This window comes from Cyprinodon tularosa, unplaced genomic scaffold (assembly GCF_016077235.1).
Source record: "Cyprinodon tularosa strain WSP-4 unplaced genomic scaffold, ASM1607723v1 ctg239, whole genome shotgun sequence".
NCBI lineage: Eukaryota > Metazoa > Chordata > Actinopteri > Cyprinodontiformes > Cyprinodontidae > Cyprinodon > Cyprinodon tularosa.
The window spans coordinates 1090721-1102298 of NW_024038892.1; the positions used below are offsets into that span (position 1 = coordinate 1090721).

Consider the following 11578-nt stretch of genomic DNA (forward strand, 5'->3'; position numbering starts at 1 on the left):
ATCTCAGAATTTGGGATCTTAATGTAGATGGGCACCATGAAGGAAGAGATGTGGGAGCACTCAGCTTCACTGACAAAGATGTGAATTGTTTGGGAGGGCCAGTAACACATTGGGGGAAAATGACGGAATTAGGTGCCAGAGGGCACGTAAAAAGTGATGCTATTTCATTTATGTTCTTCTTTTTTTTTTTTGACCCGATCTAGTTTAGGCTCTAAAACAAACATGGCTATGGCTTGATAACTAACATGTTTGTTAGCTGTCATAATTAATTTAGAATTCTGAGATTAAAGTCTGAATTCTGAGAAAAAAGTCAGAAATCTGAGATTAAAGTCAGAATTCTGAGAAAAAAGTCAGAGATCTGAGATTAAAGTCAGAATTGGGAGAATAATGTCAGATTACTGACTTTTTTCTCATATTATACAGAAATAAAATTTAAAAATCAGTTAACTTTTTTTTCAGTGGCTCTACTCCTCTTCCGTGGGTTTTTTGTTCTTTTTTGGTGTGTTTGTGTGTGTGTTTTTTAACCAACATAACTCCTCATTGATATACGGGGTTTTACCTTCCGGGCCAAACAAGCAGTGAACTATCTTGACTGAGGAGCGAGTCTTTGGCAGCAGGCGGGATCACCTTTCGGCTGAAACCAAGCGGGACAACAAGACCGGTGTTGTGTGTAAAAGAGCACCCCTGTTTTAAAAGCTTCTTGTTCGTTGGGGGGAAAAAAGTCTAAAATACCTATAAGTCATACAGTTTAAATATATTTTTTGTTGTCTTAAAAATATTTTTTCTGATGTTAACACTGTTAAATGCTGCTATTTTCTTGTGAAAATAAACAAATAAATAAATAAAACTCATATTTATCAAGAAATAAATGTCAATACTTTCAAGAACTGAGTTCTAGTTGCTACCGTTAAGCTTAATTAATTTTTAACGACAGCAAGCGATTCCCATAAAGAAAAGAAGAAGAGAGGTTATTTTTTATGTTGCCTTTCCTGGCCGGGGTACCGTTTCCCCCGCAACACCGGTGGGTGGCGTACAGCAGCGCGTAAGCAGTGTGGTCCTTTCTGCGCCTGCCTGCCTGCCTGACTGACTGACAAGCACCGGGAGAAAGTTTGTCTGAGTTCTCGGTCAGCATACTGCCAACATGTCTGGAGATGATGAGACACAGGAGCAGACCATCGCCGAAGACCTGGTGGTCACCAAGTACAAGATGGGAGCAGAGATTGCAAACCGTAAGAGGAACGAGACGGATCAGTCTTTAAGTCCCCGTAGTTAGCAGAGTCAGCTACCCGGGATAAGCAGCTGTGCCATGTGCCGCAGCATGCAGCCAGGGCTGGGTTATATTAGGAAAAAGAAGAACAATAGTCGTAACCGAAAAAACTTTGGTTTGTAAACATCTACGCGGATATTTCACTTTGTTCTCCATTAGCTTGAATTATGCTGTATTATGAGCTTGGCTGTTAGCTTTATGACTGAGCTAACTGGTTAGCAGCTAACTGCTAATCTATCAGTTATCAATGGAATATAGCGGAGCAGCAGGGATTTAAATGTGAACCCACAACTATACTAATTTAATAAATGCAGTTTCAATTATACTAATAAAAATAGTCAGTTTTTCCTTTATGTAATTAAAGTAAAATGTATTTATAATTTCCCTGATGTAATGGCATAATATAAATATATTTAATCAATTTTATTCTGCACTGAAAAGTAAACTTAGCATTTGTAATTCCTTTAATCTGGGAATAATTCCCAGTTTGATCTTCTTTCCGTTTGTAAACAGCTTGTTGGTGTAACAGCAGAAATTCTGAACTGGGCACAGTCCACTTAAAATTTTACATTAATATAATTTAGTGTTAAACAGTGGGTGTCAGATTAAGGAAATCCTGGACACATCATCCCCACCGTGGAGCATGGTGATGGCACTATAATGCTGTAGCGGTCATTTTCTTCATTAGTTTCATGGAAGCTAGTGAGATTTAAGGGGAAGATGCGTGTAAATAGAGATCCGTTGAGACTGAAACCCTTTTAGTCTGTAGACCTTTCAGGCAGGACAACAATCCTAATGGACTGATCAGAGAACAGTCTAGTATTATATTAACCCGGTCGAGGGTTCAGACCTTAACCTGATTGGCAATCCTCAGTATTCATAAATTACATCCAAGCTTTTGGCTTCTTTAAAAAGAAAACAACCATGAATCTTCATTCTATTTTACAATAATGCATTACTTTGTTTCACTCTACCGCATCAAACCCTAATTAAAAAAAAGGCAACATGACTTTAAGAAGATCAGTGGATTTGATTACTTTTGGATATCCCTGTATTTTTTTATTTTTTGCATATCCCTGTATATTCGCTAGCCATTCCATGCTCCCATTCACCTCCCTTGTTGGTTCTTTTGTTGTTCTTCAGAGGCTTTGAAGAAAGTAGCTGAGGTGGCTGCAGCTGGAGTCTCCGTCTTAAGCCTCTGTCAGAAAGGAGATGAGTTCGTCTTGGCGGAAACTGGTAAAATCTTCAAGAAGGAAAAAGACATGAAGAAAGGTGAATGTTTTTTTTTTTTTTTTGTCTTTTCCGTCTTTGTCACCCGTTTGTCCGACTCACCTGCTTAATCCACCTCCTCTGTCTCTCAGGCATCGCTTTCCCTACATGCGTGTCGGTTAACAACTGCGTGTGTCACTTCTCCCCTCTGAAGAGTGACCCTGATGTCATACTGAAAGACGGGGATCTTGTAAAAATGTAAGCTGCCAGGGATTAAGCCCATCCCGCTGGACGTAAAAGGTACTGCGTTCACTACAGACATTGAAGCTCTCCTTACCTTTTGTCTTGTTTTCTTGGCGCGCAGCGATCTTGGGGTGCATGTTGATGGCTTCATCTCAAATGTGGCTCACAGCTTCATTGTTGGAGCAACCAAGGTGTGTTCTCACCCCTGGATTGATATCACGTGTGCAGTTTTGTGTTTGGAAGTACTGATTGGTCCGTTTTGAACTTGGCTGCTGCGTCTTCCTCAGGAAAACCCTGTCACAGGGCGGAAAGCTGATGTCATCAAAGCAGCATACCTGTGTGCAGAAGCTGCTCTCCGGCTCGTCAAGCCAGGAAACCAGGTAACAAAGGCTCCCTTTCAGATAATGTGGTTTTTCAAAGGTATTCATGCCCTTCAAACTTTTTTGTTTTGCCAGGTAACAACCCAAACAAAACCAGCAGAGTGTTTTATTCAGTTTCCTCTGTGCTTTGTTGACTCTTTGCAGGAGTTACAGCTGCAGTTCATTTAGGGCCTCCAAAGCTTTAACCATCCTTCTTTACAAAATGCCTCCAGCTCAATCAGTAAATTGTTTCCAGTGCTTTGCTCAGATTCAACTGGACTTAGGACAATTAAACATATTAATATGCACTGATCCGACCTGCTGAATTATGGATCTGATTGTATGTTTTGGCTCATTATCCCCTTAACCATTAATAGGACACTTAGTGAATTATTCCAAAATTCAACATTCCAAGTTGTTTTTTATTGGAGGATGGGACAAGACCTTATTACTTTTATAACATTAAAGATTACAAGTATTTTCATGTTGAAAATCGAGGCCATTGTTATTTCCATAAACAGTCAGTCAAATATGCTCAAAATCCAAAGACGACTTCTATAAGAATATCATGTTAAACACTTAAAGAAAATAATTTTTTTGTTCCAACATAACCCTTTAGAACATTGAATCTAATAAAGTTTAACATTTTACATCAGCTTTTAACTGTTTTTACTTGGCTTATTACATTTTTAGATTAGCTAACAATTTTTATACTTAATTTAAAGTAGATAACGTATCAAAAACAACAGGCGACATCAGATGACAGGTGGTACTCTGTGAAGCAGTTACTCAGACATTGTAGACCTTGCGGGGTCTTGTTGCCTTATTTGTTGCAAAGATTTGTTTAAAAATAGTAACCTGGACCATAAAGTTTTAAGCAATGCAGCTTTATGAGTCTTTTCCACCCACTAATAAGTTCACTCCTCTACAATCTCCTGTTCTCACTTTCACCTCTGTTGTAAACTTTAGCAGCCATAACTTTACTAATATGTTTTTGTAGTTTTTCCACTTTGTATCGACTCTTCTGGTAAATTGATTAAAGAAATTATCAATTTTCCAGGTTTGTATATGTTTAAGTTGTTCAAAGCCATTCATCATTAACTTTATATTTATGCTCTACTTTATGATGGTATACTAGAAAAGAATCCCTGTGGAAGAGCTTGAAATATGTAGTTTTAAAATGAGAAAATGCAAGGATGTTTATAGGGGTGTGAATACTTTTACGTAAATAACATAAAGATGGCTATTGGAGCGCCACTAACACTCCTGACTGAATCCTATCCTTCAGAACACACAGGTAACAGAAGCCTGGAACAAGATCGCCAAGTCGTTCAAATGTTCCCCAATCGAAGGTGGGTGCTTGTGAAAACCAGCCAATCTGTTTCAGGCAGTTATCATGGCATTAGGCTCATTTTATTCCTTCAACGTCTACAGGCATGCTGTCTCATCAGCTGAAGCAGCACATGATCGATGGGGAGAAAACCATCATTCAGAACCCAACGGACCAGCAGAGGTGAGCTTTGTCATCTATCCCCCGTCCTGTTGGTCGGTTCTATTATGAATTAATTCCGTTATGATTTCTCTTTACAGGAAGGACCACGAGAAGGCCGAGTTCGAGGTGCATGAGGTGTATGCAGTGGATGTGCTGATCAGCACCGGGGAGGGAAAGGTGTGGATACAAAATGCTACAGCTACATTTTTATTAATTATTTTTAGATCCTAAATAATCAAGGAATTGTGTTTGATTATGCAGGCGAAGGATGGCGGCCAGAGGACCACTGTTTACAAGCGAGACCCCAACAAGGTTTATGGGTTGAAGATGAAAACATCCCGCACGTTCTTCAGCGAGATGGAGAGGCGATTCGACACCATGCCTTTTACTTTGAGGTAACCGCTTTTCTCTTCATCCGTCTTTTTTCCACAGTCATTCCCTCTTGTACATTAATGTCTTCTGATCTTTCTGTGTGCTCAGAGCATTCGAGGATGAAGGCAAGGCCAGGCTGGGGGTGGTGGAGTGCGCCAAACACGAGCTGCTGCAGCCGTTTGCTGTGCTGAACGAGAAGGAAGGTGAGTGAAACGATGAGACTGGTGACGCCCAGCAGCTGCTGGGAAAGGAAATGGGACAGAAATTAGTTCCGCTGAGACGAGACAGTTAATTGAATTAAAGCAGAGTCGGGTTAAACTGCTGATCTCCCAGTAGGGCTGAAATCATTAGTTATTGCCATTCTCACCGTTGGAATGGAAAAGAGAAACTGCACTGATGTTGGCAAACACAGAATATCATAAAACACACAGATATTAGATCTGATTAAATCTGTTCAGGTTGACATTGCTGGTTTACTTGGTGGAATCACAGGGTTAATCATTTATTTATCGGTTCAAACACCAGCTGACAGATATTAATATTTTTCCCTGCATCTTCATCGACTGATGCATGCATGTCTTTGAATGGGGAAAGAAAAAGCAATATTGGATGAGACTGCCAACACTTTGGAGATCGGTTAGACTTATATCAGCCGTAATCTAGATCATTAAGGCGGAACTGTTTTGCTGAAAATCTAAATTTCGATTTAATTTTTTCCCTACAAATGTTGCCATTTTATTTTTTTTCACTCACCCTATGCATGTAGATTTTTCACTCCAGGCTTTCTTGTTTCCTTGCCTTATAAGCTTGCTTGTCCAGAGTCCATTGTGGCAGGACTTTACTGTTAATGTTTTGCGGGAAAGTGGTTTCTTCTACTCTCTCTTCCCTCATATGAGCCACTTTAAGCATATTACAGCCATCTAAAGGACTGGAGTAGGGCTGCAACTAACGATTATTTTGAAAATCGATGAATCGGCCGATTATTTTTTCGATTAATCGATGAATCGGACACAAAATATTTTTTTTATATTAACCTCTTTATTCCAAAATAAACATTTTAGACAGAACAAACAAGCACACAAGTACAAGTTGCTCATTAACTGTACTGGTGCAATATGAAAAATTAAATGTTTGTTTTAAAACTACGCAAACTTACATGAGAAATGTAGCTGTACATCCACAAAATATAGGCTACTTTGTTTCATAAAGCGCAAAAAGAGACATTTTTGTTTTTTAAAGCCCCTAAGGGGTTCAAACAATAGGCCCCCCCCATTTCAACAAATGAGTTTTTTTTAGACTAGAAGAGTTCTGCCTTTTAAGACAGGAAAGTATAGCAGTTAAAGTTGCTACTTGAGAAAATACTGAACCATAGAGATAAAAATAGCCCTGTGATTCAAATTATAAATTGTATTTGGAATAAAAATGAGAGAAGTAGGGGTGCTAAAAAACACATCCTCCAAAGACAGATATTTACAGGGGAATGTGGCAGATAATTAATTGACATATTACTGATCTTGCTGGATTTTATTCTGCTTTACTTCCATAAATTGCAGGATCTTCTTTACTTTATCTTTGCCAGAAGATTTAAACTTTAAAAGCCTTGCCCTCATAATTTGCAAGTTAATTTATTTATAAAGAAAATATAAACACTGCTTAAGCTAATTCAAATGAAATTAAAAGTAAAATAAGTAGCCAACCTTATCACTGTCTGTAACCTACTAACAAGGTAAGGAAAGCATCAGATGAGCTACCTGAGAAACTAACGTTACGTTTCCCCACTTTAAAATGAAACAAACATGGTTACTCATCCTGCTGATCAGCTCTCTTCACTGCCATCGAAGGCTCCAACATGTTTTCTTTTCAGGTGCTGCGTCATAACAGTGGTGCTTCCGTGCCATGTTTATTTGTCTTTACAAAAGTTGCATGTTACGACTTTTTTCACTTTACAAAGGCTATTCTAATTATTGTGATCAATTTGCGCCGTCAATCCCGGGGCATGCGCGCTTCATTTGCAGTCTGGATGCTGAGGGTAAACTCCTCACTAAAATCCTGCGGCTCGGACTGCAGCGCTGAGAGGGATTCTTGTGGGAGAGGGAGAAAGGCGTTGGGATGGGGGAGGCGCCCCACGGCAGCAGCTGCCGCTGGAGGACAAGAGTAGGAACGATACATGCTTTCACGTAAGAGTCTCCAAAAGCCGCCAGTGACACCGTAAAAAGTCGCCAGATTTGTCGCTAGTCGCTTTTTAAAAAAATAGTCGCTGGAGGGGTCTGAAAAGTCGCTGAGTTGGCAACACTGCAACTGCGGCGCTGACTCGCTCCGCCATATTTTTTTTTCTTCCCCGGGATGACGGCGGCGGCGGATGACGCATTAATCGCGCGACACAACTAATCGATGATTAAATTCGTTGCCAACGCTTTTAAAAGTCGATTTTTATCGATTTTATCGATTCGTTGTTGCAGCCCTAGACTGGAGTTAGAAAACTGGGTGTCATACTCTTGTTAAATGTAATGTGAACACAACTGTGTGCTTCTGCGATATAACAATTGCGTTTTGTAAATTGTGATTATTTTGAAAATGCAATGAATTGTCCAGCCCTTAAAGAACCTAATGATTTGTTATTGTTCAGGTTTAAATACGTATAGAAAGAGTTATTAGAGTATTAGTTTCCCATCAGTTGTTATAGATCCATCCATCTGTCTCCACCCACTCAGTCTATCCATTCATCCATCTACCCATTTGTCCATCCATCTTTACTCTTGTATGTTCATCCATGCTGCTGACTAATTACCCACTCATTCATTTCCTTGTGTTCATTTATTTTCTTTTATTTATTTTTTTATTCACGTTTCCTTATTTTTCCTCCATCTGTTATCTTTTTTTTCTTTTTCTTTTATGTAAAAAAAAAAAAGTCTGTCCGCAGAATAAATATCGGAGCCTAGCTCATTTGAACTTTTTGTGTTCATAATTCAAAAAGAAGGATTTTAGAATATCTTTTGGAAATCAGAATGTGAAAAGGTCTGGATTTTTGCCATGTGTAGAAACTATTCCTCACCATCTTTGATCTTCATTCCATCTTTGCTCAGGGGAGTTTGTGGCCCAGTTTAAGTTCACTGTGCTGCTCATGGCCAACGGACCTCTGCGGATCACCAGCAGCCTCTACGAGCCTGAGCTCTACAAGTCTGAGCACGATGTGGAGGATCCAGAGCTGAAGGTTTGACCCCTTTCATGGATGTGATTTTAAAAACGTGTGTATTCAGATGTTTGTTGCTCTTATACTTATGTCTGTTGGTGTTTCTTCATAAAGGCTTTGCTCCAGAGCTCTGCAAGTCGCAAGACTCAGAAAAAGAAGAAAAAGAAGGTGACGCTCTGACCTGTTTTCTGAAAATGCTTTCTAGAACTTTTTCTCAGACCTAATTTTATCTCTTATGGCAGGCTTCAAAGACTGTAGAGGATGCAACAGGACAAGCAATGGAGACTGAAGCTGCCGAGTAAATTTCAAAACAACAGAGACAGAAACCTGATGACCCAAAGAACAGACGTCACGATTCTTTCTGTCCCGGTTCTCTGAGGGACTGGAGGGCTTAGCTGCTGTCAATACCTCTGATGTTAGTCTGGGAGAAAGCTGCTCCTGAATCCTGTCACTCCCAACAAAAACACACAGCATGACATTGAGAACCAGTCATTCTAGAAAAACTTATTTTATTTTATTTTTTACATACTAGAACCGTCATCCGCATGAGTTTCAACAAAAACCAGAAGCGTAGTTTGAGGATCTGCCTCCTTTGTTTCTGGTTTTGCTCCCTGAAAGACACATTTTCTCCAGAAATGCTCTCGGCGGAGTTGAAACAGCGAAACACATGCAAATATACGCAACTGGTTAGCTTTCCCAGCTTGCTATATCAATTTTGCACCATAGCAATAGTGAAAAATGTGGTAAATAAGTTTGAGCAAGAATATAGATCATCGTGCATTCAGGGGATTACAGGTGAATCCATATCTTTACAAGGAGTGATAACTTGTGGATAAAGTCAATGAAATAAACATTTTATTACAGCTTTAGTTTCTGATGAATTAAGCAGAATTACAGCATTTACACTACCATCAATTAGGTCATCCATTTTTAAAACTGACACATCGAGACTTGTCATTTGAGTGATGCAACAGTTTTCCTTCATTGTGGGCAAAGTTTCAGCAGTCGGTTCTCTGGTACAACTGTAAGGTCGTCTGTTTTTACATCTGTTCAAATTATGGCTGTTTTGTAAATCCAAGTTTCAGAGACTATTTTTGGAAAACAATAAAGAACCACCTGACACCAATCTTGTGCTTCTTTTCTTTTGGCAAGTGTTCTCTTTGGAATCAAGGTACCGGTAATTAGGAAATAGGAATATTTGGAGTCTTCATTAAATTATATATATTACGATAATTAATTGCTGCATCAGCCATCGACTGGTTTGTTTATATTTCTGGCTTTGTCCAGTGCTACATTATGTAAATTTTACTTCTGTTTTTATGTGTTTATCAGCTGTTTTTTGGGGTGAGGGTTTCTTTAGTACTCTTGTAGGGTTTAGTAACATGTTTTTGTGTTTGTTTGTTTTTTCTCGTTGCCAACACATTTGCTTATGTCCTGTAACCACTTCTGCTTTTGTTAACCAATTGCAATTAGAGCTCCACATAACTATCAACTTTGCAATATTGTGAACGTTTCATAGATTGAAGACAGCTTGACTGTAGTATGTCATTCATTGGGAGGGATCATAGGATCATGGAAAATTATGCCAACCGTGGAAAGGGGCAGTCGTGGGTGAGCGGTTAGGGTGTCAGACTTGGATCCCAAAGGTTACCGGTTCGACTCCCGACCCGCCAGGTTGGTGGGGGGAGTAATTAACCAGCGCTCTCCCCCATCCTCCTCCATGACTGAGGTACCCTGAGCATGGTACACTATATTAGGCCTTCAAAGACAATTGTCAGGGCTAACAGGAATTGGAGTAGATCAGGGATCAGGAAAAGTTCAGTGTGTTTTTAAAAGTGTCCAAGCTATTACAGTGTTCAGTGGATGTATAACTGTAAGATTATGATTCCCCCTCTAAAAATGGTTGCAATGAAATTCAAATTTGCCAAATAAAGTATATATATATATATATATATATATATATATATATATATATATATATATATATATATATATATATATATATATATATATATATATATGTGTGTGTGTGGGGGTGTGTCTGTGTCAACAGTAATAAACATAAAAAAAAAACTACAAAATATTTCCCCCTGCTGCTCCTTTAAATCTCCTCAATTTCGTCGCGCATAGTAGACGTCACATGTCATATAAATACAGTGTCGCCATAATACAACGTCAGAGGTGGAGACGGTTCCTTAGCTTTCGGTGAGTATGAAGTCTCTACCAGAATCCACTGGAATCCATGTGTTTATAGTTTACATAAAAGCATTCTTTAATGTTTTTTATTTTACTTTCAGCCTTCCCTCTTCGAGATGAGAGCTAAGGTTGGTGTTTGTTTCTTCTATTGTGCGATAAGTTTATTTGAAATGTTGCCACCATAGCCGACATTAGCCATATTGAGTTAGGCAACGTTTTCCCCTTTGTATGGAGATATCAGATTATACCCGTTTAAAACTAATAACAATTTCATGCATTTTAATTCAAAATAATTGTGTAATATGTCAATGCTTAATGATAAACTGACAATTATAAACGTGCTCTTTGCAGTGGAGAAAGAAGCGCATGCGCAGGTGAGGGTTGTATCCTAGTTGGACTCATGATAAAGCTTACTAATACATTTTAGGATATTTTAATGAACTATGTTTTGGCTGTACCTTCAGGCTGAAGCGTAAAAGAAGAAAGATGAGGCAGAGGTCCAAGTGAACAGTCCTGTCTACTCTGTCTGTGGCCATGATTCCATCAGAAAGGCCAGAGAACCAGGAGCCTCCTGTGTTGAAGCCTGAAGGCCTGAGAGAGAAGATCAGCAGGCGCTGAGGAGATGATCCAGATCCTGTTGGATGACAGGCTTTCCCACTGGGACATTCTGGACTCTTTAATCTCAATTCCTTAACTTTTGTCATTTGCTATTGTTTATACTTTTGATTAAAGTTTTTGTTTATAATATACTTGCATTTGTCTCCCTATTTTCTTTTTTTAATGGCATTGTTATTCCGTTCTAATGGAAGTACTTTTAAGTTTTTACATTGTTTATTTTTTTGTGTGTGTGTAGAAAATCAGTCTTGAAAGAGTCATTAATCATGAAACCCTTAACGGCAAAGCACCGAGGTTTAAACAAAGTCCAAAATGTTCCAACTAAATAGGCGTATGCCTAGTATTTACTTATTGGTGCCAGCATTATATTATATATTTGAGATGGTTTTTATTAGGTACTCCCTTATGTTGCCAACGTAATGACTGCTGGGGTCCTCAAAGTACAATTGAGCTACATAAAATGAAATAACTAGATTGAAATTAAGCGAGTCATCTGAAGATGGTCTTAAATCAAAATCTTTGTATAGAAATTTTAGGTCACCATTAGACATGGCTGTAGCACACTGTGTGGACTTTGGATGGGTTGACCTCGGTCGGGGATGTTTATATATCCATTTAATGTGGGCCTAGTAGGA

At 38.9% G+C, this 11578-nt stretch overlaps 1 protein-coding gene and 1 long non-coding RNA gene across 2 annotated transcripts; both read left to right on the top strand.

Moving 5' to 3' along the window:
• Positions 1–1041: 1041 nt before the first annotated feature.
• LOC119785025 (proliferation-associated protein 2G4-like) lies at positions 1042–9258 on the top strand. Its single transcript, XM_038287404.1, has 13 exons — positions 1042–1229; positions 2411–2539; positions 2629–2734; positions 2841–2910; positions 3007–3099; positions 4367–4430; positions 4513–4591; positions 4669–4747; positions 4832–4965; positions 5051–5145; positions 8026–8153; positions 8247–8300; positions 8375–9258. The coding sequence occupies exons 1-13, from the start codon at positions 1142–1144 to the stop codon at positions 8432–8434; spliced, it is 1179 nt and encodes a 392-aa protein (XP_038143332.1). The 5' UTR covers positions 1042–1141; the 3' UTR covers positions 8435–9258.
• A 998-nt stretch (positions 9259–10256) lies between these two features.
• Positions 10257–11077, top strand: LOC119785024. The gene is made up of 4 exons (XR_005281000.1): positions 10257–10337; positions 10430–10456; positions 10680–10702; positions 10793–11077. It is a non-coding gene; the product is annotated as an uncharacterized LOC119785024 (long non-coding RNA).
• The last annotated feature ends 501 nt before the right edge of the window (positions 11078–11578 follow it).

What these genes read in the sequence shown, in the direction of transcription:
- LOC119785025 (XM_038287404.1), top strand. Translation starts at nt 1,142, where the DNA reads ATGTCTGGAGATGATGAGACACAGGAGCAGACCATCGCCGAAGACCTG. An exon ending in AACCCAACGGACCAGCAGAG is followed by an intron (nt 4,592 to 4,668) that starts GTGAGCTTTGTC and finishes TTCTCTTTACAG; the next exon opens with GAAGGACCACGAGAAGGCCG. An exon ending in TGTGCTGAACGAGAAGGAAG is followed by an intron (nt 5,146 to 8,025) that starts GTGAGTGAAACG and finishes ATCTTTGCTCAG; the next exon opens with GGGAGTTTGTGGCCCAGTTT.